General features: G+C 42.0%; 1 protein-coding gene across 3 annotated transcripts in view; it reads right to left on the bottom strand.

Annotated features, from left to right (window-relative positions):
- The window catches only part of RHOA (ras homolog family member A), a 53195-nt gene that overhangs the window by 4139 nt on the left and 22050 nt on the right, over nucleotides 1-27006 (bottom strand). For 2 of the 3 annotated variants that reach the window (XM_082638110.1, XM_082638111.1), the window contains 2 exons: nucleotides 6377-6534; nucleotides 2306-2426 (listed from right to left, as the gene is read on the bottom strand). In XM_082638110.1, coding sequence (XP_082494236.1) covers nucleotides 2306-2426; nucleotides 6377-6532 — 277 coding nt within the window. In that variant the 5' untranslated portion in view covers nucleotides 6533-6534. Of the gene's footprint in view, nucleotides 1-2305; nucleotides 2427-6376; nucleotides 6548-27006 lie in introns of those variants that run through there. The other variant, XM_082638112.1, reaches the window with a different exon arrangement.

The following is a 27006-nucleotide window of genomic DNA, read 5'->3' as shown; positions in this document are numbered from 1 at the left end:
GTCCCCTGCATCGGCAGGCAGACTCTCAACCACTGTGCTAACAGGGAAGCCCTAATTTTTTACTTTTTAATTCAGTGATGGCAATCGCCTATGATTGCTCCCACCTCCAAAGTAATCTGATCATATCAGGACACATCACTTTACATGGATTTACACTGGGGTGCTTTAGGGGCCATTGGGAATTCCATAAAGCCAGAGAAAAGGAATCCTTACCTAGATCAAGGGTCAGCAAGTGAAATTTTGCCCAGAGTCTACTTTTATACGTGAAGTTTTACTGGAACAGAGCCAAGCTCTGTTGTGCTACAACAGCAGACTTGAGTAGTTGTGGCAAAGTTCAGGAGATGCAACAGAAAACACACGGCCAACAAAGCCTAAACTATTTACTATTTGGCCTTTTACATAAGTTTGTTGACCCCAGGCCTCAACTAGAATCTGGCCTCTAGACCGACTGCCAGTGAGACAGCAGAGGTTCCAAAACGTAGACTACTGTCACAGGGTCGGCCAGCAACAGGGCTGAGACCTGCACACCAACATTCTGATTGCTGATCAAACTTGTTGTCCTACACCTAGACTCAGGGCCGTGGTCTAACATCCAACCAGGTAAAAACAAAGTCCAGCACTAGGTTCACATTAGCTTTTCAGTTGCTTGATATAGACGTTTGAGTTCCCAAGACACGTTTTACTGGGGCAAACTACCGGTGGACTTCTCTCCTACTCCCTAGCCAAGATAAGAGAACTTTTAAAAGGCCCTTGGCAAAACCAAGCTAATTCAGTCAGCTCAGCAAAGGGGTGCTACCTACCTATCATACTACTGCAGTGACCAGCAGTCTCTCTAGGTATGTTTGTATTTCAGAGAGGGAGATCAATCTCTCTTTGCCTCTTTACTTTCTACCTCTGCTCTCCTCCTTAGGACCTGCCCTCTGGGGGAGGGGATACCAAGAAACAACTCATAGTAAACAAACAGAGGTCAAAAGCTGACACAGAGACCAGCAGACAAAGTCTTAAAAGAAAAATGTGAGACTGAAGAAGAGTAACTTTTTTGCTCTGAAGGTTCTTTTGTCCCTAAAGGATTATACCTTGGATGAGGCGGCAAAGGGCACACAATCCTCCTCATTCCTATAGGATTTAGGCAAAATCCATGATGTGTGTGTCTGAGGGGAAGGTGTCACATGGCTCCATTTTCTCTCTAAAGCTCAGCCTCTAGGGGCTTCTAACAGTCCCCCCAAAAGAAGGCAGATTAATTTGAAAACCGAAACTAAAATACAACTGTTAAAAATGAACCAAAGTGAAACAATGGCAGACAGCACCCACTCTGTCTCAGTTCTGGGAGATATTGCACAGGGGACTCAATTTCAGCTTGGCTCCTTAGGCTGCATGACCTTGAGCAAGTGGTTCAAAGTCTCAGAGCACCTCCCCCAGTACTGTCATTAAAGTGAGTACAAGCATGACACAGAAAGGGTCACTCTAACCCTAACTCCCCAGCAACAGCCCAGGCCACCGGCAAGCCCCTCAACAGTCATCTGTGTTAATGATAATCTCCTGGGCCCACATGCTGCCCTGTAAAAACAGAGCACTGCAGCACCAAGCAAGACATTTCGTCATCTTCAGTACAAACCAAAAGCACGTTCTGTTTCAGGCCTTGCTGCCTTGTTTTGCAAAGCGTGAGGTCAGCATCATTCCCTCTTTTTTTGAAGGAAAGCAGCTTCTGAAACATGTGGCCAACTGAGCTAGTGGAATGTCAGGTTCAAGTCTCTATTAGCTAAGACACTTTATAAAACGGCTAAAATAGGGCTTAAAAACATTACCAGGAATCACGAAGTCATCAGTCGGTCTAGATTTTGGGAAGCAGCAGGCTCAATATCAAGTACTGAAAAAAGGTGTGGTCACCCAAAAAAACCCTTCCCCAAATCTCAGTCCAAAAAATAGCTTTGGGGAATGCCCTGGTGGTCCAGTGGTTAGGACTCCATGCTTTCACTGCTGAGGGTGCGAGTTCAATGCCCTGGTCGGGGCAAGCTGTGCAGCGCAGCCCCCCCACCCCCAACCAAAAAAAGACAAAAAATAGCTTTGTATTCGGAACCCAACTACTTTACAAGGTGGACATGGCAGTCATGGGAGACCTAGGCTGAAAAGGGACTCAGGGCTCAGGCTCTACAGTCCCAAGGCTCTAGGACTCTGGCCTCTGATGATTCTTTCTCTGAAACTCCTGTCTGCTTTCCAGTCACTTGATGCCCAGAAAGGACCTGAGAAACCAAAGGTCGGCCAGGCACACAGGCAGTGACAAACATCAGGCTGCAGGGCTACTCACCTAAACTATCAGGGCTGTCAATGGAGAAACACATCAGTATAACATCAGTATCCGGGTAGGAGAGAGGCCTCAAGCGATCATAATCTTCCTGCCCAGCTGTGTCCCACAAAGCCAACTCTACCTATGATAGGAAAAATAAACATAAGAGTGCAGGTTAATCCCACCACTTACTTTCAGAAGAAGTGACACTTAACACAGTACCTTCAAATGATAGACTGTCCAAAATAGTAAAATACAGGAGTGTTCACTTTTATTAGAATCAAGCCTGAAGGTGGGAAGGGGTATTTAAATTGTTTTAGGTTGAAATTTCTCAAAATTGCAAATTTTATAAACAGATGCTAGAATTGAATAAAGTACCTAATTCAAAATGTCAAGTTAAAAATAACTTTGTAGGGACTTCTCTGGTGGCGCAGTGGTTAAGAATCCACCTGCCAATGCAGGGGGACACGGGTTCGATCCCTGGTCTGGGAAGATCCCACATGCCGTGGAGCAGCTGAGCCCATGTGCTGCAACTACTGAGCCTGCGCACTAGAGCCCGTGAGCCACAACTACTGAAGCCCGTGTGCCTAGAGCCCGTGCTCTGCAACAAGAGAAGTCACTGCAACGGGAAACCCGCATACTGCAACGAAGCACAGCGCCCGCTCGACGCAACTAGAGAAAGCCTGCGCACAGAACGAAGACCCAATGCAACCAACCAAATAAACAAACAAACAAACAAAAAACTTGGTAGCTTATAAGTACTTAATTACAAATAACATCCTACATAGGAAAGAAAGTGAATGAACAAGAGGGGAAATCAACGGTAAACAACATGCTACTAGGTATACAAGGCAAGCGAGGGAAAAACCAGAACAAGTAACTTTTCCTAATACATTCTCACTCAACCATTTCCTTACTTTGTCTCATCATTCTGCTCCAATGTGGAAACGTGGAAACAAGACTGTATCTGAGTTGATGGGTAAGAAAAGACACCATCCTGGGTGTTAGGCAAGGTCTGAGCTGACAAGAAAGGCCTATGGCTCTGCCTTTACTGCTCAAAAAAATGTCTGAATGAAAGCATCACATAGGTAGGAGGGTACTCCTTTCACACCTGGGAACCTACTACTCACTTTCCAGTGGTAGGAGGGCAAACTGATGTCTGGGCTCTGGACATAGCCCCGCTTCCACATAGTCCAGCACTGCAGTCAGCCCTGTCACTTCTTCTTACAGTCACAGTGGATTTTTAACACCCTTTGCTCAGGAGCCCTTTGGGGCCCAAGGAGTTCTCCCTCCAAAGCCTAGGATAGCCTTCTATTCCTAACACTTTCAGAGCCCATATTTCAGAGTTTCTAAATATTATTCCTACCTTAAAGTTGATGGCTAATTATCTCTTCCACCTTGAACCTCTGTCCCAGGATATGTCACTCACAACTTCCACATGTCCCATTGTGCTTCTGTCACACACACATACCATCAGCTTGGTATAGGAATCTGTGACATACTGATGCCCAATCCTCACAGCTGGTCTGATCTCAGGATGGTACAGCACATTCATTCTCTGCCAAATCCCACTCCTCTGGCTCCTCCACACCTCATGGGTATTCAGTCAGACACAACAGCCAACTCTGATTGTCTCCTGATAAATGATTTCAGGGTGTCAGGACTGTCTCATGTCAGAATGGGCCTTTCTATTTTTGGTAGGCCTATTTCTTGAACCATGATCACCTAGAATTTTGGATGGTTCCCTAGGCTCTGTTAGAGCATACTTTTATGAGAACATTTGCAGGAGGTGCCCTCTCCCACCCTGGGGCTACCGACTTGCTCTAAGGTAGGTAGCTAGACTGTGATACCCTCTTCCAGATCAAGTACCTTTCTTTCAGGGTTTCTCTCCCTGGGTGAAGGGCTCCCCTATTTTGCCAGCGTCAGGCATGTTCAAGGTTGGCAGAGCAAGAAAGATATTCATAGGCCATTCCTCAAAGTTTGTAAGTCAAAGTTCCTAAATCTCCTTTAAAAAATTTTATTTATTTATTTGGCTGCACCAGGTCTCAAGTTTTATAAGTCCCTACATTTCTTTTTATTTCTTAAAAAGTTATTTATTCGTTTGTTTATTTGGCTGTGCTGGGTCTTAGTTGTGGCACACGGAATCTTCGTTGCCATGTGCAAGATCTTCGTTGGGGCACGTAGGATCTTTTAGTTGCGGCACGTAGGATCTTTTGGTTGTGGCATGCGGGATCTAGTTCCCTGACTAGGGATCGAACCTGGGCCCCCTGCACTGGGAGCACAGAGTCTTAACCACTGGACCATCAAGGAAGTCCCAAAGTCCCTAAATTTCTTAAAGGTAAGATCGTGGTCATTCCAAGACACCAAGGCACAGATGATGTTTCAAAGACGACAGAAGAGTCATTACTACCCTCAAAACATATATACTGCCACAGGCGGAAAAGACTCTCCCAAATGATGGTCACAGACACATAGCAACCAACAGCTGTCATTCTCTGAATGACAAGATAAAACCAGAAATACACATTCAAGTAGGCTTTTGAGAAATGTGCTATGAAAATACCAACCTAATCCTGTTTTCCTCAAGCCACTGGGTCTTTCTGTGTATGCATGGCAATCTAAATTAGCTGAGAGTGCTGTTATGTGACCGCAGGCCCAAAGATCTCAGCACATCCACCCAGCTTGTCACAACTGGGCCCTGTCTCTACACAAAACCAATCTTCCTATCAGGCCCCCAGAAACCCTGTATTCAAGCATCATGCAGAGAACTGACTGAAAGTTGAATTGGCAACACAGTACTGATGGGCCACCTGCAGGGTAGGACCCAGACAAAGTTCTGTTACGCTGGAATTCATGTGTTTTCATCCATTCTTGACAAGGGTGCCTTGTGGTGCCTAATGGCATGAGAGCAATCATTGTGGCCCACACGGCAACTGGATAAACTATAAAAGACAGTTCTGAGTATGCTCTTGTTCAGCCCAACTTGTCAAGTGCTTTGGTGCTTCCAAATGCCTTCAGTCACTTCACAGACCCACGATGTCAACCGTAAAATAGCTTAAACCACTTTACAAATGCAAGTGGCTCAAAGATTAGGCAGCTTCCTCACGGTCACAGAAGTACCAAGATACCCTATGAGGGACCCTAGAATTCTAAGCAGCTGGCCTAATGCGCTTTCCATACACAGTCCCACAAAATGAGGCTAGGTAATACTGGGACAGAAAGGGGTAACAGGTAAAGCAAGAATGTAAGAAGGAAGAAAGGAGACAGAATTGTGGAAGCCAATAAATTAGGTGCTAGCAGCATGAGACATGTGACTGAATGCCTTAAGAGGACTGAGTGTGTTGGAAAAGAGCCCCTTGTTCTAGTTTTCTTTTCAGCTAACCCACTTGCAATGAGAATTTCATTCCTCTTCAAAAGATGTATAGGAATCCGGATAAAATATTATTTTGACAACAAAAGGGAGCAGAAGAGGAAAAAAAAAAATCTAATTCCAGAAGAGCCTTGCTCCAGTCTTGCTGGTGGGCTTTCAGGGCAGACAGGAGGAAACACTGTCCTCACCACCAGTGACACGTAATTGAAGCAAATGTAGCAGCCTTTTTATGTTAAAGTAAAAAAACATTAAAAAAAATTAAATGTGACGATGTTGTTTAAGTGTCACACTGCTGGTGGTATATATCAGTACAGCCCTTTAGAAGCATAATCAATAAGGACCCGTTGACCTAGTAATCTCAAACTTCAGCATTTAATGAAATACTATGACAGAAAAAAAAAATCCATCCATACAAAGAGGTTCATTTTAGTATGATCCATTTGGCAACGAACTAAATTTCAAATATAAATAAAGCTGGAAAGAACACATATTCTAAGGCTTCCCCGTGTGAAATACATATGAATGTGGACAAAGTCTAGATGGTAACAGTTAAAAATGAACAAAATTGAGCTAAAAGGCAGGATGAGAACGGATTTCTCATTCTAACATTTTTGTTATTGTTATACTGTGTACTGAAGAGACAAAAAGGCCTAATTCTCTCCACGCTCTATGAATAGCCTAACATGCAAAATAGTACCAGTTGTTATGAAAAGTATACTCACCTGCTTTCCGTCCACTTCAATATCTGCCACATAGTTCTCAAACACCGTAGGTACATACACCTCTGGGAACTGGTCCTTGCTAAAGACAATGAGCAAGCAAGTCTTGCCACAGGCTCCATCTCCAACAATCACCAGTTTCTTCCGGATGGCAGCCATTGCTGAAACACAAGACAAAAGTGTTGTCTAAAATGAACAAGAAGCTGTAATAGCTTCAGTCTATGGCACACACTTTTCTGACCATGGAGCACAAGCCTCTAGTAGCACACCAAAATATAAAATGCTAGTACACCTTTCCACTTGGCACCAAAAAGTCATACCAAAAACCCATAACTAGGGGGCTTCCCTGGTGGCGCAGTGGTTAAGAACCTGCCTGCCAATGCAGGGTACAAGGGTTCAAGCCCTGGTCCGGGAAGATCCCACATGCCGCAAACCAAGTAAGCCTGTGTGCCACAACCACTGAGCCTGCACTCTAGAGCCCGTGAGCCACAACTACTGAGCCAGCGTGCCACAGCTACTGAAGCCCGCACACCTAGAGCCCACCTGTGCTCTGCAGCAAACAGAAGCCACCGCAATGAGAAGCCCACGCACCGCAACGAAGAGTAGCCCCCGCTCACCTCAACTAGAGAAAGCCTGCGTGCAGCAAGACCCAACGCAGACAAAAAAAAAAGAAAGAAAAAAAATGCAGTAAAATATACATAAAATCTACCACTTAAACAAATCTTAAGTAATAACTTTGGTGACATTACTTACATTCAACACTGTTGTGCAACCATCACCACCATCCATTTCCAGAACTTTTTTCACCTTCCAAAACCTAAGTTCTATATTCATTAAACAATAACTCCCCATTTCCCCTACCTCCCCTCTGGCAACCACCATTCTACTTTCTGCCTCTATGAATTTTACTACTCTAGCTACCTCTTGTAAGTGGAATCAAACAGTATTTGTCCTTTTGTGACTGGCTTATTTCACTAAGCATAATTAATGTCTTCGAGGTTTCTTCACTTTGTAGCATGTGTCAGAATTTCCTTTAAGACTGAATAATATTCCATTGTATCAATATGTATATACCACATCTTATTTACTCATTCATCTGCTGGTGGGTTGCTTCCACCTTTTGGTTATTGTGAATAATACATTTATCACAATATACTGTGGATAGTATATTCACAAATATATCCATCACCAGGAACCAAAGAAAAAAGATAAATTGGACTTCATAAAAATTTTTAAAACTTTTGTGGTTAAAGAGACAGCATCAAGAAAATGAGAAGACAACCCACAGAATGGGAGCAATGTTTGCAAATAACGTATCTGATAAGGGACTTGTATCTAGAATACATAAAAAACTCTTAAAACTGAAGAAAAAAGCAGCTTAGGTTGGTAGTCTGGCTCAGGGTCTCTCGTTGCAGTCAAGGTTGATTTGGACCCAGAATATATAAAGAACTCCTACAACTCAATAATAACTAGACAAACAATCCAATTTAAAAATGGGCAAAGGGGACTTTCCTAGTGGCACACTGGTTAAGAATCCGCCTGCCAATGCAGGGGACACGGGTTCAAACCCTGGTCCAGGAAGATCCCATGTGCCTCAGAGCAACTAAGCCCGCACATCACAACTACTGAAGCCCGCATGCCTAGAGCCCATGCTCCGGAACAAGAAAAGCCACTGCAACGAGAAGCCCACACACCACAATGAAGAGCAGCTTGACGCAACTAGAGAAAGCCTGCACGCAGCAACGAAGACCCAACGCAGAAATTAATTAATTAATTAATTTTTTAAAATGGGAAAAGGATCCGACTAGATCTATGACCCAGCAATTCTACTCCAAGAGAAATGGAAACATGTGTCCACACAAAAACTTTACATGAATGTTCACAGCAGTATTATTCATCATCATCAAACAAATGTCTAACAACTGATGAATGGATAAAATGTAGTTTATCTACACAATGGAATATTATTCAGCAATAAAGTGTGTATGGGGGGAATACTAATTAATACATGCTACAACATGGATGAACCTTGAAAACATTACAATTTGTGAAAGAAGCTAGCTAAAACGAACCACATATTGTGTAATTCCATTTATTTGAAATGTCCAGAATGGGCAAATGCAGAGATAGAAAGTAGATTGGTGATTGCCAGGGGAAGGGAGTTGGAGGAGGGAGGAATAGGGAATGACTACCAAGGGAATAGAGGGGTTTCTTTATAGGGTGATGAAATTTTTCTAAAATCATTCTCAGATGATTGCACAACGCTATGAATATTCTATATACAACTGAACCGTACACTTTAAATGGGTGAATTGTAAGGTATGTGGATATTTAATAAAGCTGTTAATAAAAAAGAAAAGCAAAGCAAAGCATAAAGACTCCCTCCACAGACGAGTGGTCAACCCCAATTCCCACCACTACCTCTTAGAACAGCACTCCAATTTTTAGTTGTGCACTTTGTTGCCCAGCTAAAAGACTACATTTCTTAGTTTCCCTTATTAGGTATGGCCATGTACAAAGTTCTAGCCCCTGAGATGTAATCAGTATTTTGTGGGACTTCCAGGAAGTCTTCCTTAAAGTTGAAGTCTCATGCCCTTCTCACCCCCTTCCTCCTTCCTGCTGCTTAAATCTGGAGTCAGGGCTGTTTAGAAAAAGTCGTCCTAGAATATGAAGATGAGTGCCACACCCTGGAGTTGGAGGAATAAAGGGTAGAAGGAGCCTAGGGCCCAGATATCTTGAGAGCCACCATCTCAGCCCAACTGCCTACTTCCACACTTCTTTTATGTGAAGGAAAAATAACTGTCTTGTTTAAGGTAGTATTTTTCACGTCCCCATTACCTATAGTCAAACTAATCCTCAACAATACATACTCACTGACAAAATCATGTTGTCTGAAGGGAATGTTTCTTAAACTGGAGTGGATGAGACAATCCATTGGGGTACATGAAGGAAACATTAGAAACTAATTTTTTTTTTTTTTTTTTTTTGCGGTACGCGGGCCTCTCACTGTTGTGGCCTCTCCCATTGCGGAGCACAGGCTCCGGACACGCAGGCTCAGCGGCCATGGCTCACGGGCCCAGCCGCTCCGCAGCATGTGGGATCTTCCTGGACCGGGGCACGAACCCGTGTCCCCTGCATCGACAGGTGGACTCTCAACCACTGCGCCACCAGGGAAGCCCAGAAACTAAAATTTTTAGTCTAGAAAACATAAGAAATTTAGCTTTAAAATTAAATACACATAAACTCATAAGCATAAGGTTCCATAATGGGAAGGGCTGACGTTGTCATCATTCGTGAGTTCTCAGAACATCTGCAATATACTGTAGTCAATATGAGCCTGGCTAAGAATATACACAGATTATTATGAAATTTTAACCAACACACAATAATCTAGTAATTTTTAAAGATTTTTTTATTTTCTGCAAAAAAGCAAATTGAGGATTATGGATAATACTAATAATGAAAGCACAATAATTAGCATACACGTAAAGGGAAAACGTGCCCAATACAATTCTTTAAACAACAGGACCACGCAATCAGACAGTCCTGTATAGAGACCAGCCCTTTAAGTTATAGCTCAGCACTTTGGCCATCCATTCAGCTTCTGTATCCCTCCCTCGATTTTTGCTTTGGATTCCTAATAAATATGGGACCCACTTCAAGGCCCTATACTTGGTTCACCTGTGTTTTGTCTTCCAACCAGACTGCAAGTCACCTCAGAGAAAACGACATATCTTAAATTTCTTTGCAGCCCTATGTGGTTCAGTACCTTAGTGGACATGTAGTAGGTATTAAGTAAATCCAAAAACAAAACAAAACAAAATTTTTTAATGAGAAAGGAGAGATAGATTACCTCATTTTCAGTCTCCTATGACATAATCCAGGGCATAGACACTAATGAATTTACCTCTTTAAAAGTCCTTCCTCTATGTTCAGTCTGACTGCTAACATCTTGAAAGGATTCACAAACCATTTTCTACTTTTTCTCATGCTCTCAAATTCATGCCAAGACTTTATATACTTTACCCATATCCTCAGGCCTAACTTGGTACTGGTTTATGCCCAAAGTCAAGGAACCAGGACTTTCCAGGATGCAAACAAAATGCATTAGGAATTTCCCTGGTTCAAAAAAATGCTGCTATCTTTGAATAGCATCCTTCCTAGAAAGCACTCAATTCTCAAGAAATAATTCCTCTAAATCTAATGTGGTTAAGGACACACAAAATGAAAATGCCAGGGAGCGGGCTTCCCTGGTGGTGCAGTGGTTGAGAGTCCGCCTGCCGATGCAGGGGACACGGGTTCGTGCCCCGGTCCGAGAAGACCCCACATGCCGCGGAGCTGCTAGGCCCGTGAGCCATGGCCGCTGAGCCTGCACGTCCAGAGCCTGTGCTCCGCAACAGGAGAGGCCACAACAGTGAGAGGCCCACGTACCGCAAAAAAAAAAAAAAAAAGCCAGGGAGCAACCAAAAAGTCTCCTGAAAATTTTCCCTGGGGAACATTTTGCCCAGGAAAAGTATAAAACCATTCAACTTCTACTGATGACAAGGACAGAAATCCCAAGTGATTATGGGACAAAATGAAAATGAAAGCCTACAATTACAGGGTAATTTCTGGGATGCTAGGAGTCTGGCAATACAACCAGAGCTGTTGACAAGATGTGAAAAGTACAAACATCAGAAAATGAAACTCGCTAGTTTTTCCTGAAATGACCCAGGAATTTTTTTACTCTAGTATCTTTCCTTTCCACTTTGTTATAATCCAATATCTTTTAAAGTAATGGCTTGCCAGCTTGAGAAAGGAAATCACACTGAGCTCTCTGCAGTCTATCTGCCAGATGTATCATTTTCTATTTCTAGACTCTGAATTGTTTCAGATATAATTCTTAAGAGCTTTGAGTAGAGGTTTATTTTTCCAGTAACAGTCAGTTATATCTATTTAAGTTACCTGTAATAGTATGCAAGTGACTGTATATTTCTTTTAAAAGTTCTTTATTATTTTCCTCAGTTCAAAACCTTCAGCATAAGTTACTGGGCTACCCTCACTCAAGTCAAAAGGAGCTCTCTCGTGGTGCTAAAAGGGCACAGAAAGTACCCAACTCCAAGTTTCTGTTCTCTGCATCACAAAACCAGCCTTTCCTCAAATCTCAAAAAACAATGTGTTCTGGCTGTGAACCAAATATCAGCAAATTACATTAAGCAGTTACTGTTAACAAAGAAAACAAGACAACAAATATTGCAATATATTTCCCATCCATATGTAAATAGAAATGCGTGCCCAAGAAAAGCAACTGAGAGGCTACATGCAGTGTCCCATGTAATCCCACAATTGGTACTCAGCAATCACAAGAGCAGATAGTTCAGCGACTCTCAGGAGCCCACACCATAGCCCTCCAGTGCAGCACCCCTTTAGAGGAGGTATGTGGAATCTCTGCCATCTCTTACAGGGTCTGGCACTATGAGAGGCACTCAGTGACGAGCAGTTACTACTACTAGGGTCCCTCTCCTGCCCAGGCCTAACCTTAGGTCCTCTAGCACCTTTCAATTCATACACTATTGCCACCTGTGGTATCCCACATCACTTTCATCTCTCCTGTCTACTGGCTCCCCTTCTTTCAGTCTACAATAAAGTGCAGGGTGCCCTATTCTAAAACAAGAAATCTCCACATCTGTGCTTTCCTCTACTAACCTTCCTCTCTCTGATTTGTTTCAAAGAAAAGGTACAAATTTCTGCTTGCTTCATACCTAACTCACTTGCTTAAATTCTTCCAATCTGCATTCTGCCCAAATTTCTACTGAAACTTTCTCAAAAGTCACTAATGACCTACCTTCACAAAATCCAGTCCTCATTCGCCTTGATATTTTTTTACCACCTTACCTTCCTATCCTTGGACCTCCTTGACAAAATATGCTGATGTGCTGATCTCTTAAGTCTTCCGTCTCCCTAGCTACAGCCTCCACACGTAACGACTCCCTTCAAGATTGTTTTTTTCCCTTGCTCTCCTAATACTCTACCTATCTCTGGGGGTTTCAGTTCTATCAAATATTACTTTTATGCACATGATTCTCAAGTCTCTATCTCTGACTCAGTCCTTGTTCTCAAACTCCAGACACACCTGAACTCTGTGCTCTGCTTGAGTATCAAATTCAACATCTCCAAGACATCATCCCAACTTCTGTCAAGTCTCTTCCCAGTTCCCCCAATCTTGGTGACAAAAACAAAATTACACTCCTAACACACTCAACTCACTGCAGAAACCCTGAGGTTAAAAGACTCTTTTACTTCCTTTGTTCTTCACAGTATGACTCTGTCAAGTTCTGGAGAATTCTACCCCTTCACAGGTCTCACTTCCACCACTAACACTTCCCCTTGCATTCCTATAGTCACTGTTTTCAGTTCAAGTCCTCAGTACTCCCTACCTGGAAAAAAGCAAAAATCCAACTGGTTTCCTCACTTCCCTTCTATCCTGCCTGTTGCAGGCAAATCCTCCATTCCTATGCCTGGGCTTCAGCCCATCAGTCTTTGCTCAAAGGCCTTTAGAAGGTCAATGCCAAAATCAGGTCAAGACACATCAGCCTTAACCTCTACGACTCTGAAATTCTAACAGCAACCTATTTTATCTTCACAACTTCTCTCCATTCCTTATATACCTGGTTCTGTTAACTGGCCTTGTAAAATTCTTCCACCTCAGCTCAAAGCAATGCCTTGTTTGAAAAATGTTTCCCTTTCCCCAGAAAAGAGCAACTCACCTGTCCATCTCAACTACCACCTTCTGCTTCAAAGCCTATTTCTGGTCCTACGGCTTCCACTCCCAAAAATGAGATGCTACTTAAAAGTGGGGCTTTGGACTGCTCTTGGTTCTTATACAGATCAGTTCAACCACTTTTATCAAGCATCCTACTCTATGTGAGAGATGTGACAGTTTATTTCTCTGTGCTTGACTCATATCCACTCCTGGGGTTTAAGTTCCTCCACGACAGGGACTATGCTTCTGGCTTGGCCTATCCCTTGGAACTGTATTCCCAGCTGCATTAATGTAGCAAGGAAACACTGAATGGGATCCATGTACAGAGCAATAAAAGTCTAAAGAAGGAGTATTTTTCCCCAAAATACTGATGAAAAACCTATAGTCTCAGAAAACTGAAATTCCACTCAAACTACCACAGGTCAAGCACTAAAATACTGAAAAAGACTTAGTGTGTAATACTAACTGGACCTGGATATGTGCTGTACTCAGTAGAGAGTTTCAATGACATTCCTTTGAAAAACAGACTACCAAAGTATATCAACTGAAGCTACTTCTGCCTGACTTACCACGGATGTTTTTGGAGTCTCAATATTGCAGCTTCCCCTCTGGTCTGATATACCATATATAATGTTTGCTATCTGCCTTTCAAAAGCCCCCAATTTTAAGTACATACTTCCTACCATCACTGTATTGCAACTGGATCCTTCACATCTGAAAACACCCCTGTAAAATGCTGCTAGAAAGCCAGGTAGCACCACAGCAAAGATACACGCTCTTAGTGACTACTCTTCACAGGTGGACAGTGTGCCAAGTATACTGGGCCCAGCCCTGCCCCCTGATTTTCAAGGCCAAGAAAATTCCCAGGATGGGAACAATGGCATTAGCAGTGGCTGCTGCAACCTCTCAAAATCACTCACAACAATGACAAATTAAGGTGCCCTGACTTAGATGTGGATGGAGCCTACCTTGCCCCTGTTGCTTTACTTTTGGGGTTTTTTGGCCACGCCGCACAGCTTGCAGGATTTTAGCTCCCCGACCAGGGATCGAACCCGGGGCCCTGGCAGTGACAGCGCTAAGTTCTAACCACTGGACTGCCAGGGAACTCCCCTGTTGCTTTGCTCTGATGTCAGTTACTATTCTATAGGCAACATGAAAGCCCCACAGTCTTCCTGGTATAGTCTCATTCACAAAGTTACTGACGACCACACCAAAAAAGTTAGAAAGACCTTCTAACTCTGTGTCCAGAATGCTTTAAGCTACAGCAATAGGGTGAACTCAACAAGGTCACATAGGTGGCTGTCTGTGGCTGGCATTCAATGATCTAGTGGTTAAAGCATAAAATACAATAAAGAATTACTAATTGCTATTTAAAGGTTTCTATTAGAAAGCAGGAACTTTTATTTGTTCAAAGACTCAAAACTTATCAAAGGTTGGAACTCAGTACAGGACTGGCCCTGCTGCTGAGAAGCAGTGCTGGGAGTGAATGGCAAGAGGTCACCCTTCTGGAAACCACCACCTTCCTTCCATAAGAGGAAATAAGGGCTGTCTGGACATAAACATCCTCCCTGAACAGCACTGAGGACAGAGGGGAGGGGAGAAGGCAAGAACATCTTTTTTATGATGTGCAAATCCTGGTTGACATAGTCATAAGTACTTGGAGCAATGCCCCTTTCAAGGGTGATTCTTCTGCTGGCATTGATGATGAAGCACTTTCCGAGGCATATACCTCACCAGCCCCATCAAAGGCTTGGGTTTTTGGAGGACAACCACTGATACACTTCACTGCCACATCTGATAGTGATGCCTACTGCTAATCACAGGCTACTTGTGGCTCTCGACTCCATTTCTGCCTCACCCTATTACCTGACATACAACTTCTTCAAAAAACACACTATCCTAATCATTCTTCTGGTTCTCTCTTTAATGATAAAAATGGTGTCATAAGTTTCAAAATATGCTATACTACAACAGATCTTAAACTGCGTGGACCTTGATCAGCCACCATGACAACTTACACTGGTATATCACAATGTAACTGTTACACATTTGATAGGAACTGATTTGATCCTGAACTTCTCCAAAGGCAGGTTTAATTATCATTCATTTTACTAATGAGAAAAGAAGCTTAGAGTTACTATATTTTACTGAGTATAAGGCCAGTATGTTATTAAAATACATTTTCAAACTGAAAAACTGTTCTAGCATATAAGGTACACAGTTCTAAAACTTCCATTTTTAGAGAGGATGCTGAAATGTAACTTGTGCAATTGGGATAGACAACAAAGGATTTACTCATTGCCAAAGAGCCCTACAAATCAACCAAACTCCATTAGCCTAAATTTCTGCCAGTAAACAGATAAAATAGGCCAGGTCTACTAGGCAAACATGTCATGGAAGCCCTGTGCCCACTGACACACAATGAAAGGCATGTGATGTCCAATTGGTCAGGGGGCAAGGGGATGGGGGAACATGACACATATGAAAAGACGTTATTCTACAGTGTGTTGTATGTGTATTATACAGTGGATGTATACACACATATAGAATCTTTCTTAAAAAATATTTCAATTGAAGTATAATTCATAGGACTTCCCTGGTGGCCCAGTGGTTAAGAATCCACCTGCCAATGCAGGGGACACAGGTTCGAGCCCTAGTCCCGAAGATCCCACATGCTGTGAAGCAACTAAGCCCGTGTGCCACAGCTACTGAGCCTGCGCTCTAGAGCCCGCAAGCCACAACTACTGAGCCCGTGAGCCACAGCTACTGAATCCCGCGCACCTAGAGCCTGTGCTCTGCAACAAGAGAAGCTACCACAATGAGAAGCCCACGTACCGCAACGAAGAGTAGCCCCCACTCGCAGCAACTAGACAAAGCCCACGCACAGCAATGAAGACCCAACGCAGCCAATTTTTTTTTTTTTTTTTTTTTGCGGTACGCAGGCCTCCCACTGTTGTGGCCTCTCCCGTTGCGGAGCACAGGCTCCAGACACGCAGGCTCAGTGGTCATGGCTCACGGACCCAGCCACTCTGCGGCAACGTGGGATCTTCCCAGACCGGGGCACGAACCCGTGTCCCCTGCATCGGCAGGCGGATTCTCAACCACTGCGCCACCAGGGAAGCCTCCCAAAATTTTTTTAAATAAATAAATTAATTAAAAAAAGAATCTGCCTTCCAATGTATGGGATGTGGGTTCGAGCCCTGGTTGGGGAACTAAGATCCCACATGCTGCGGGGCAACTAAGCCTGCGTGCTCTAGAGCCCACACACCACAACGGAAGATTCCACACACCACAACGGAAGATTCCACATGCCACAACTAAAGACCCAATGCAGCCAAATAAATAAATAAATATTTTTAAAAAAGAAATATAATTCACATACTATACAATTTATCCATTTAAAGTATACAATTCTGGGGATCTCAGTAAAGCATAATGATTATAGTTAATGATACTATATCATATACTTGAAAGTTGCTAAGGAAGTAAATCTTAAAATGTTCTCACCACAAAAAAAAGAAATGGTAATTATGTGACGCGATGCAGGTGTTAGCTAACGCTTTGGTGGTAATCACTTTGCAATATAAGTGTATCTAACACTTTGTACATACTTACACAATACTATATGTCAATTATATCTCAATAAAGCTGGGAAAAGAGGTATACAATTCAATGGTTTTTGGCATACTGCATTATTTTTAGAAGTTGTGATAATATATAACAAAATTTGGCATTTTAACCATTTTTGTGTATAACCGTGATATTATTATATATATTTATAATAAGAAATATACATATATTTCTTATTTGGTCTTCATCCCAGCTCCTGGCACACAGCTCCTAAAACCTTAGTAATTTCCTAAGCGATATGTGCAATGGAGAGTTATTTGTTATAATATTTGGTCTTTTGGCCTCAAATAGCTCCAGCGTAATCAGGGTGAAGAGTGTCTTGTTATTTATAACAAGCTCTTTTCAACCATACCTGAGTTTAAGTTAATGAGGTGACTTTTGGAAAATCCCCAAGGATGGGGACTGGTTGCCAGGGGAACCAACCATGTGATTAGAGGGTTGGAACTTTCAGTCTACCCCCCACCCCCAAACAGGAAAGAGGGGCTGGAGGTTGAATTAATAGCCATTGGCTGGTGATTTAATCAATCATACCTGCATAATGAAGCTCCTCCCAAACCCAAAAGGGTTCAGAGGGCTTCCAGGTTGGTGTTGTGAGAGTGACACACCAGAAGAGCTCTGTGCCCCTTCCCACATACCTTGCCCTATGCATCTGGCTGTTTCTTTTATAAGAAACTGGTAATCTAGAAAGTTAAATATTTTCCTGAGTTCTGTGAGTCACTCTAGCAAATTAATTGAACTCCAGGAGGGGGCTGTGGGAACCTAGGGATTATAAAGCAATAAAAGCAGAGCTCTTTGGGTCTTAAATGACAGATTCACAAAATTAAAAGTTGACTTGATTCAGATATAAAATTTGAAACTTTATTTAACCCAAACTCTGCTTGCTTTGGTAACTAAGCCAAATTTCTTTCAAATGAAATTACTCACCTAACAAAATTCTGTTACTGTATCTTTAACCTCAAAACATTAGGGACCCAAGTCAAACTAAGGAGCTTCACATCCATGTGTCTTACAGAGTGATTTACATTGCTCTAAAGAGGTGAGACCTATACTTGGCCCAGGTTAAGGTCTCTGTAAGAATCTACTTATAAAGAGAAAACATGCAACTTAAACCATCTCCATCTACACAAGCCAAGAGCTACTGAAGGGTAATGGGAGACTAATTTGGCAACAATCATTTAATATTATTAGTAGCCTTTAAGCAGAAAAAAGGCTTTCTTGAAATTCATTTCAGGACACAATCTATATAGAGTTCTCCCAAAATAAAGTAGCATAAGGTCTTATTGCAAAGGACATCTAGCCCAGGATCTAGCATTCCAACTTTTTTTCTAAAAAATTCCTTAGGCAGTCATCAAAGTACCAGCAAGATAATCAGCTTACTCAAGCCACAAGCTAGAATTTTTCAAGCTCCCAATGAGAGCCCAGATATGGTAGCAGCAGATCTGAAGTGATGCCCAGTACTATCTCTGGCAGATGCATTCTGCTCAAGCCCTCGCAGTAAGCCAAAGAACTCTGATCTCAACACAGGCAAAGCACTTCTGAGATATGGAGAGCTTTAGTCTGTGGCTCATGTTCCTATCTAGTCTCATAGTTATGTTCTCTCAACCCTGTCTGTCCCAGTATTATTAATGGTGGAGGTTGTGTTCCAAAATGATTATTTCCAGCCACTATGAGCTGATCTGTAAGCTTTTTTTTTTTTTTTTTTTTTTGTGGTACGCAGGCCTCTCACTGTTGTGGCCTCTCCCGTTGCGGAGCACAGGCTCCGGACGCGCAGGCTCAGAGGCCATGGCTCACGGGCCCAGCCACTCCGCGGCATGTGGGATCTTCCCGGACCGGGGCACGAACCCGTGTCCCCTGCATCGGCAGGCGGACTCTCAGCCACTGCGCCAGCAGGGAAGCCCTGCCTTATTCTTAATTCTAAAAATTTTATTTTCTAATAATGAAGTGAGACCTCATTTGCAAAAGGGAAAAGGCATTTTCTTAGATGGCATGAAAGCAAACAAGCCAGCACCTATTCTGGCTTTTCTAAAAGTGCCCCTTCTTCCCCAAATCAATTCTTCTAATACAACTTTCAATTCCTTAAGTCATGCTCTCACGTAGGTGTGAGGAAAACCAATAGAGTACAGTAATAATATAGAAAGTGTAAATGATAGGCTCAACTCTTTCAGCTACATCTGCATTTTATAAGAGCCTATAAAACCCAAATAAACACCTAGTAGACGATTACTTCATGAGATGAACCTTCCTTGATTATTCCTCAATCACTCTCAACTTACACTGCATATGTAAAAAAAAAAAAAAAGATAGGGGAGGTTTTACAAAAAAAAGAGAACAAAGACTAAATCTCAAAAGTCTTAAGATGTCAGAGGGAAGCAATAAAGAAAACCATGATACAAAGCACAAGGAAAGAAGTCTTAAAAGAACTGATTAATACCCCAGGAGTTAATCTTTTGGGGTAAACAACAACAACAAAAAAATTTTTTAAGGTATTTCACGAAGTGAGCACATCCATGTAACTACCACCAAGATCAAGAAACAACACCATCAGCATCCCAGAAGGTCCCATGTCCCCTTCCTCCTAAGTCATTCCTGGACTAGTCTGATTTCTTTCACTGTGGATTGGTTTTGCCTGGGTTTAAATTTCTTGGCTGATCTTGAACTTTGTTTGGGGCTACTTTATTTTAACAGTCTTTCAGAGATTCATCCAGGTTGCTTCAAATAGCCCTTGGTTTACTTTCATAGCTGTGTTTATTCTGCTCTTGACTGATTATTTGGGCCTTTTAGGAATACTGTTATGACAAATCTTGCACGTGTTTGGTATACTTATTTACTAAACAATTTTGTGGGTTTATACCTAAGAGAATGTTTTGCTTTAGTACATACTACTAAACAGTTTTGCAAAGTAGTTATATACTCCCAAAAGCAGTAAATGCTTCCCACTCAACAATACTTTTCAAATTTTAGTCAAGTTGGTGGGTGTGTAGTGATATCTCGTTATGGCTTTAATTTGCATGTCTCTGATGACTAGTGGTGTTGAACACCTTTTTCCTGTGTTTACTGGCCATTTTGGAAATCTGCTTTTGTGAAAAAGGATTACTTTGAACTAAGAAATTCAATCCTACTGGGGAAATAAGATACCTATGAAACATACTAAGATGTAGATTGAGATTTTTTTAACAGAAGCCAAAAGAGTAACAGAGTAGGTTAGACTATCAATCACTAAGAAGCAGATAAACAGATTTCAGAGAAACTGTTAAGACTCACTGAAAATTATTCTGGGGTACCTGGTAGGTGGTGGGTGCTTCATTTTACCCCTATAGTGCATACACTGATTAAGAGGTTCTCAAAGTTTAACATGCATCAGAATCACCTGGAGAGAGGGCTTGTTTAAGCCCAGATTAATTGAGCCACCCCCAGAAGTTCTGATTCAGTAGTTCTGTGGTAAGGACTGAGAATCTGCATTTCTATCAAGTTCTCAAGTGATGCTAACACCACTAATCTAGGGACCACTTTGAGAACCACTAAAGTGTCCTAGATAGTCACCTTAATAGGACTATTTCATTAACTGAAAACTAAAGACTAAAGGATTAAAAATACAGGGAATTAAGTCAATTAGTGCAGTATTTGCTTTTTGGTTCAGTGAGTTATTATTAATTTCCAACCCAATTTAATCTAGGAAGACTCTAGAATGTTGTACACTAAACTCTAGGTGCTAAACAGTTCCAGAAAGCCTTCAGGAAGCTATTCAGACAAATGTGAGTCAACATCATGGTTACACAAACATGAGGAAATCACCAGACTGCTGTGTGAAATGGAGAGAACTGAATGTTAATGCATCATTGTAGTTTACCTACCCAAGTGCAGGAAGCAGCCACTCTAACAGTTGAAAGGTGTCTGAAGGACAGACCACTGCCACACTGTGCAACCACGTAAGCAAGACAGGCAGGAGTGCAAACAGGCTGTAGTCACCAGAGGGAATCATTAAGACTTGTAAAAAGAAGTGTGAAAAGAGCTGGCCACCACTTATAAGTCTTACTGTAGCAGAGCTTCCTGAAACTCAGAAAGCTACTACCCTTGCTTGACAGATGATGATCTGAACCCCTCCATGAGAGTAAACAGACTTAAGACACACTAGAACCAATTCGATGACTTCACAGCAACTCAAACATACTCGACAAATTTGGCAGCTCTCTTCCCCTGGAATGCAAAGGACATTCTGGAAAGAATGTGTACAAAAAAATCATAAAAGGATAGAAAGCTAGGGAAAACGTGAAATATAATTTTTACAACCACAGGACTTTTGATCAAATATATGGAAAACTCAGTTAAGGAGAAATAATTCAGAGTACTCAATCACCATAAGTTACATATTAATTGAATCCACCCTTCCTTCCCTTCCTTTCTTTCATTCTAAAATATCTATCTGGCTGCGCCGGGGTGGCTGCGGCATGCGGGATCTTTTTAGTTGCGGCATGCGGGATCTAGTTCACTGACCAGGGTTTGAACCTGGACCCCCTGCATTGGGAGTGCAGAGTCTTAATCACTGGACCACCAGGAAAGACCCTTAACTGAATGTTTCACAATGTCACCAAGATTTGCTTGGATAGGCAAAAGAGAAAAGGACACTAAAACCTGCAGGACTGCTTCTTGATGTTTGCAGGGGAGAGAAGGGTGAGAGTAGTGTTTAGGGATATGGACTCTGGAACAAATTGTTTATTAGTTCAGGGCATTTTTCTGCCCCTTACTGGTTAGCTGCGTGACCTTGGACAAGTTAGCCATTCTGTGCTTCAATTTCTTTATCTGTAAAATGAGAATACTAGGCGATCCCATAGGGCAGTTATGAGAATTAGACATGTTCATATAAAGGAAAAAGTCTATAACGGCATTATTCAAGTGTTTGCTATTTCTGGCAATTTCCCTTTTATTTTCTACAAAGTGGTGGGAGACAAGGCTTCTTCACCTTTAAATGCCTAAGGTTCTAGGTACAAGTAAGGACAAAAAGGAAGTTGGGGAGGGGTGGTTGCAAAAAAAGAAAGATGATCTAAATAAATGGAAAGACATCTGTGTTCATGGATCGGAAGATTTAATATTGTAAAGGTGGCAATACTCCTCAAATTGATCTATATATTCAATGCATTCCTTACCAAAATCCTAGCTAGCTTCTTTGCCAGAAATTAAGAAGCTGCTCCTAAAATTCATATGGAAATCCAAGGGACCCAGAATAGCCAAAACAATCTTGGAAAAGAAAAATTAAATTGGAGGACTTCCTAATTTCAAAACTCACTACAAAGCTAGTAGTAAACCAAAAAGCAATGTGGTACTAGTATAAACACAGACATATAGACAAATGGAATAGGACAGAGAACAGAAATAAACCTTCACATATATGGTCAACTGATTTTTGACAAGAGGCCAAGACCATTCTATGAGGAAAGGACAGTCTTTCCAATAAACAGTGCTGGGGAAACTGGATATTCACATGCAAAAGTTTAGACTCTGACCTTATACAATAAACAAAGTTAACTCAAAATAGATACAAGAGGAAAACTATAAAAACCTTAAAATACTGGGGAAAAATCTTCCTGTCATTGGGTTTAGCAAAGATTTCTTGGATATGACACTACAAGCAAAGTCAATGAAAGAAAACTTAAATTGAACCTTATCAAAATTAAAAAGTTTTGTGTCTCGAAGGGCACCATCAGGAAAGTGAAAAGACAACCCACTTTTTTTTTTTTTTTTTTTTTTTTTTGCGGTATGTGGGCCTCTCACTGTTGTGGCCCCTCCCGTTGCGGAGCACAGGCTCCAGACGCACAGGCTCAGCAGCCATGGCTCACGGGCACGAACCCGTTTCCCCTGCATCGGCAGGCGGACTCCCAACCACTGCGCCACCAGGGAAGCCCAACCCACTTTTGAGGAGAAAAGATTTGCAAATCACCTATCTGATATGGGATTAATATCCAGAATATTTAGAGAACTCCTAAAACTCAACAGCAAAAAAAGAAACAATCCAATTCAAAACTGGGCAACGGAATATATACAAACAGCCAATAAGCACATGAAAAAGATAGTCAACATCACAAATTATGATGGAAATGCAAATCAAAATCACAAATACCACCTCACACCTATTCAGGTGGTTAAGATTAAAACACCCCCCAAAACCCCAGAAAACAGAAAGTGTTGACAGGAATGTAAAATGGTACAGCCACTATGGAAAACAGAATAGAGGCTCCTCAAAAAATTAAAAATAGAATTACCATATAACCCAGCATTCCACTTCTGGGCATATACTCCAAAGCAGCAGACCCCAACCTTTTTGGCATGAGGGACCACTTTTGTGGAAGACAATTTTTCCACAGAGCAGGGGTAGGAGTGGGGTGGGGAATAATTCAGGTGGTAATGCGAGTGATGGGGAGCGACAAATGAAGCTTCGGTCGCTCGCCCGCCACTCACCTCCTGCTGTTCCTAACAGGCCGCGACACAGAGTTTGGGGACCCCTGCTCCAAAGAACTGAAAGCAGGATCTTGAAGAGATATTTAAAAAAAAAAAAAGATATATTTGTACATCCATGTTCATAGCAGCATTATTCACAATAGCTAAAACATGAAAGCAACCCAAGTGTCCATCAACCAAGGAGTGGATAAGCAAAATGTGTTATATACATACAAAAAATTATTCAGCTTTAAAAAGGAAGGAAATTCTGCAATGTGTTACAACATGAATGAATCTTGAGGACATTATGCCAACTGAAATAAGCAAGTCACAAAAAGACAAATACCGTATAATTCCACTTATGTTTTAGAGTAGTCAAATCATAAAAATAGAAAGGGGAATGGTGTTTGCCAGGGGCTGGGACGAGGGAACAATGGGGGATTAATGTTCAATGGGTACAGAGTTTCAGATTTACAAGATGAAAATAATTATGGGAATAGATGGTGGTGATGGTTGCACAACAATGTGAATTTTTTTTTTTTTGGCTGTGCCACGTGTGGCTTGCAAGATCTCAGTTCTCCGACTGGAGACTGAACCTGGGCAACAGCAGTGAAAGCCTGGAACCCTAACCACTAAGCCACCAGGGAAATCCTGATGTGAATGTATTTAATAACCCTGAACTGTACACTTAAAAATGGCTAGGATGGGGCTTCCCTGGTGGCGCCGTGGTTGAGAGTCCGCCTGCCGATGCAGGGGACACGGGTTCGTGCCCCGGTCCGGGAAGATCCCACATGCCGCAGAGCGGCTAGGCCCGTGAGCCATGGCCGCTGAGCCTGCGCGTCCGGAGCCTGTGCTCCGCAATGGGAGAGGCCACAACAGTGAGAGGCCCGCGTACCGCTAAAAAAAAAAAAAAAAAAAAAAGGCTAAGATGGTAAATTTTACATTATGTGTATTTTAACTAAAAAAAAATAAAAATAAAAAAATAAAAAAATTAAAAAAGTGATTAGTGGGCCCAAGTCTTCACACTGATTTAGAAGACAGAACAAATCAGTTTTACAAAAGAAAAGGAGGTTTCCCTTCTTTTGCTGGCTGGTGCCTGTATTATGCCTATAGTGGCCACAGGCTGGCTGTCAAAGGCAATCAGCCTGACAGCCCATGTCAGGATTTAGGAAACGGTATCTGTTTCACTTTGGAAAAGGCAACATGTAACGAAAAATATAGATCAAACAAAATTTATGGCCTGTCCTAGGCCCAGGATTCCAAGGAAAATTTACAAATTTTAATGGTGGCATTAGAGAAACTAAATAAAACTCAGGAATAAGTAAAAGAAGTCATGGTTATTAATATGAAAGAAGAGATAATCAAAGGGAAAAATGGGGAATCAAAGTGAAAATTTTACTTAATGAAGAACAGTGAAAAAGTCACCTAACAGTTCTTCAAAGAGTCCAGAGTGACAAGTGCAGCTAGCAAGTTGTTGCAAATACCGTTGTGATCTGGGATTTTAAGAAACATAGCTTAATTACAGTTTATCTGGAAGGCAAGTAGAAAGATGCTTAAACTAAAGTACCCGCAGGATTCATGAGACATTTCAATGACAATATAGCAAACACCTAGTACATGTTTATACACCAACCATTAATAACTACATAACTGCCTACAAAGTTGGCTTTACTAAGCAATTAAGTTAATATAACAAACAACTTCACCTAGAATTAGGTAAGAAGGGTGTAGGATAGAAAAATCAGCTCAAGGATCGAAGTTCAGAAATTTAAGCCTGGATCATGAGGCCACCCACAAGCAGACACCTAGGTTTTAAGGACTGCACTGCAGAAGCAATGTTTTCCAACAATCTTCTCTGAAATTAAGGGTTGTCTCCAGGTAAAGGGTCCAATTCACTCTAGATCTATTCCATTAACATCTGTACCACAATACAATTGTGTAAAAAGTAAAAGCATATTTTGGTCCTATATACACTTTCCTTCTGTCCAAAAAGCCTCCCCACCTCTTCTCTCTCTACCAAATATTTACCTTTCAAGGCGACGCAGTTACTTCTTTCCTGATCTCCTCTTCCATTTCCTTTTCCTTCCCCACACAACCTCCTTTATAAATATCCTTATACCTATTTATCATTCCTATTTAAACAAGACTCCCTCTACCGACTGAAAGCTAACTTAAGGCAGGGACAGTTCTATTCATTTTTATATCACCAATGCCAAGCATGTAGTGCCAGACACCAGTAGGCTCTCCACATGTGTTTGCTGAATGAATGAACGAAAGCTACTGTGTAATTTACCACTGGCTGCTATTTGACTTCAATCCACCTTTGAAAGGAAGCACTTGTGAAGCTCTCCTCAACACACTTAAGATGTCACTCACACCTAAATTATGCATAAGCAGGAAGGAAGCCAAAGACTTCAACAATAGTTATCAATTGGAATATAAAAATAATGAAAAAATATATTCAGGGAAGCAGAGTCATTGCTTGAAGCATGAACACAAGAGACAGCATGTCTGGGTTGTATTTACTCCCAAAGCTGGTACTGTTACAGTTTCAATACCCAACATGGTAGCCACAAATCACATGTGACTAATTTTTTAATATTTTAATTAATTCAAATTCAAAAATTCACTTCTTTGATCACACTGGCCACATTTCAAATGCTCAACAGCCACATATGACCATTGTATTGGATAAGCAGATATAGAACATGTCCACCATCACAGAAAGTCTACCAGACAGGACCATTCTAAACAATACTCCCATGGCTATTTGGCAGACACAGGATTCTTATTCAATGTCCTGGTTTTTTGCATGCTACAAGGATCTGCCAAAGGAGACATATCCATAATTTCATGGTATAGATTTTTCTGGAAAACATTACAGCAAATATCAGGTCATTTAAAGATAAATTCTAGAAGGCACTCTCATCCATTACCCAGTCAGTCACTCTTACACCCTTTAGTACCTACACTCTTTTTTTTTTTTTTTTTTTTTGTGGTACGCAGGCCTCTCACTGTTGTGGCCTCTCCCGCTGTGGAGCACAGGCTCTGGACGCGCGGGCTCAGCGGCCATGGCTCACGGGCCTAGCTGCTCCGTGGCATGTGGGATCTTCCCGGACTGGGGCACGAACCCGTGTCCCCTGCATCGGCAGGCGGACTCTCAACAACTGCGCCACCAGGGAAGCCCCAGTACCTACGCTCTTAATACTTAAGTACAATGGTGATCACCGCCTTGCCAGGTCCAGTGGCCTTGTCTCAATTCTTCTCTCCCTTACCCCTCATCAGTCTAACCCAAACCAACAGTTTTCTATGGGCCATTCTCTGTTCTAGGTGCTAGAGAACAGCCTTATATGAAAGACACCTGTTTTCTGTACAGAAAACAAAACAATGTAATTAAGAGCTATAAGAGAAGCTTATGCTCTCTGGTTTGAATGGAGAGAAAAGCAAGCAATTCTGCCAGAGGGCTTCACAGAAGATAACATCTGACCTGGACCTAGAAGAATGAGGACTAGTCGAGGAGTTGAAAAGAGTGGTGGTGGCTCAGGAATACTTTCTAACATGAGGGGACAGCCTGAGCAAATGACCTTAAATACAAGAATTCAGAGAGGAGACAATGAAGCTGGAAAAATGAGTGATAGTTAGGCTGGAGGATCTAGAATGTCATGCATAGCAACCTGTATTCTATTCTGTAAACAAGAGAAAACCAATGGAACAGCACCATCAGATCTGTGATTAACAAAGAGAGCCGGGACTTCCCTGGTGCTGCAGTGGTTAAGAATCCACCTGCCAATGCAGGGGACATGGGTTCGATTCCTGGTCCGGGAAGATCCCA

Source organism: Mesoplodon mirus (genome assembly GCF_964341445.2).
Source record: "Mesoplodon mirus genome assembly, chromosome: 12".
Lineage (NCBI taxonomy): Eukaryota > Metazoa > Chordata > Mammalia > Artiodactyla > Ziphiidae > Mesoplodon > Mesoplodon mirus.
This window is presented reverse-complemented; position numbering and strand designations above follow the sequence as displayed.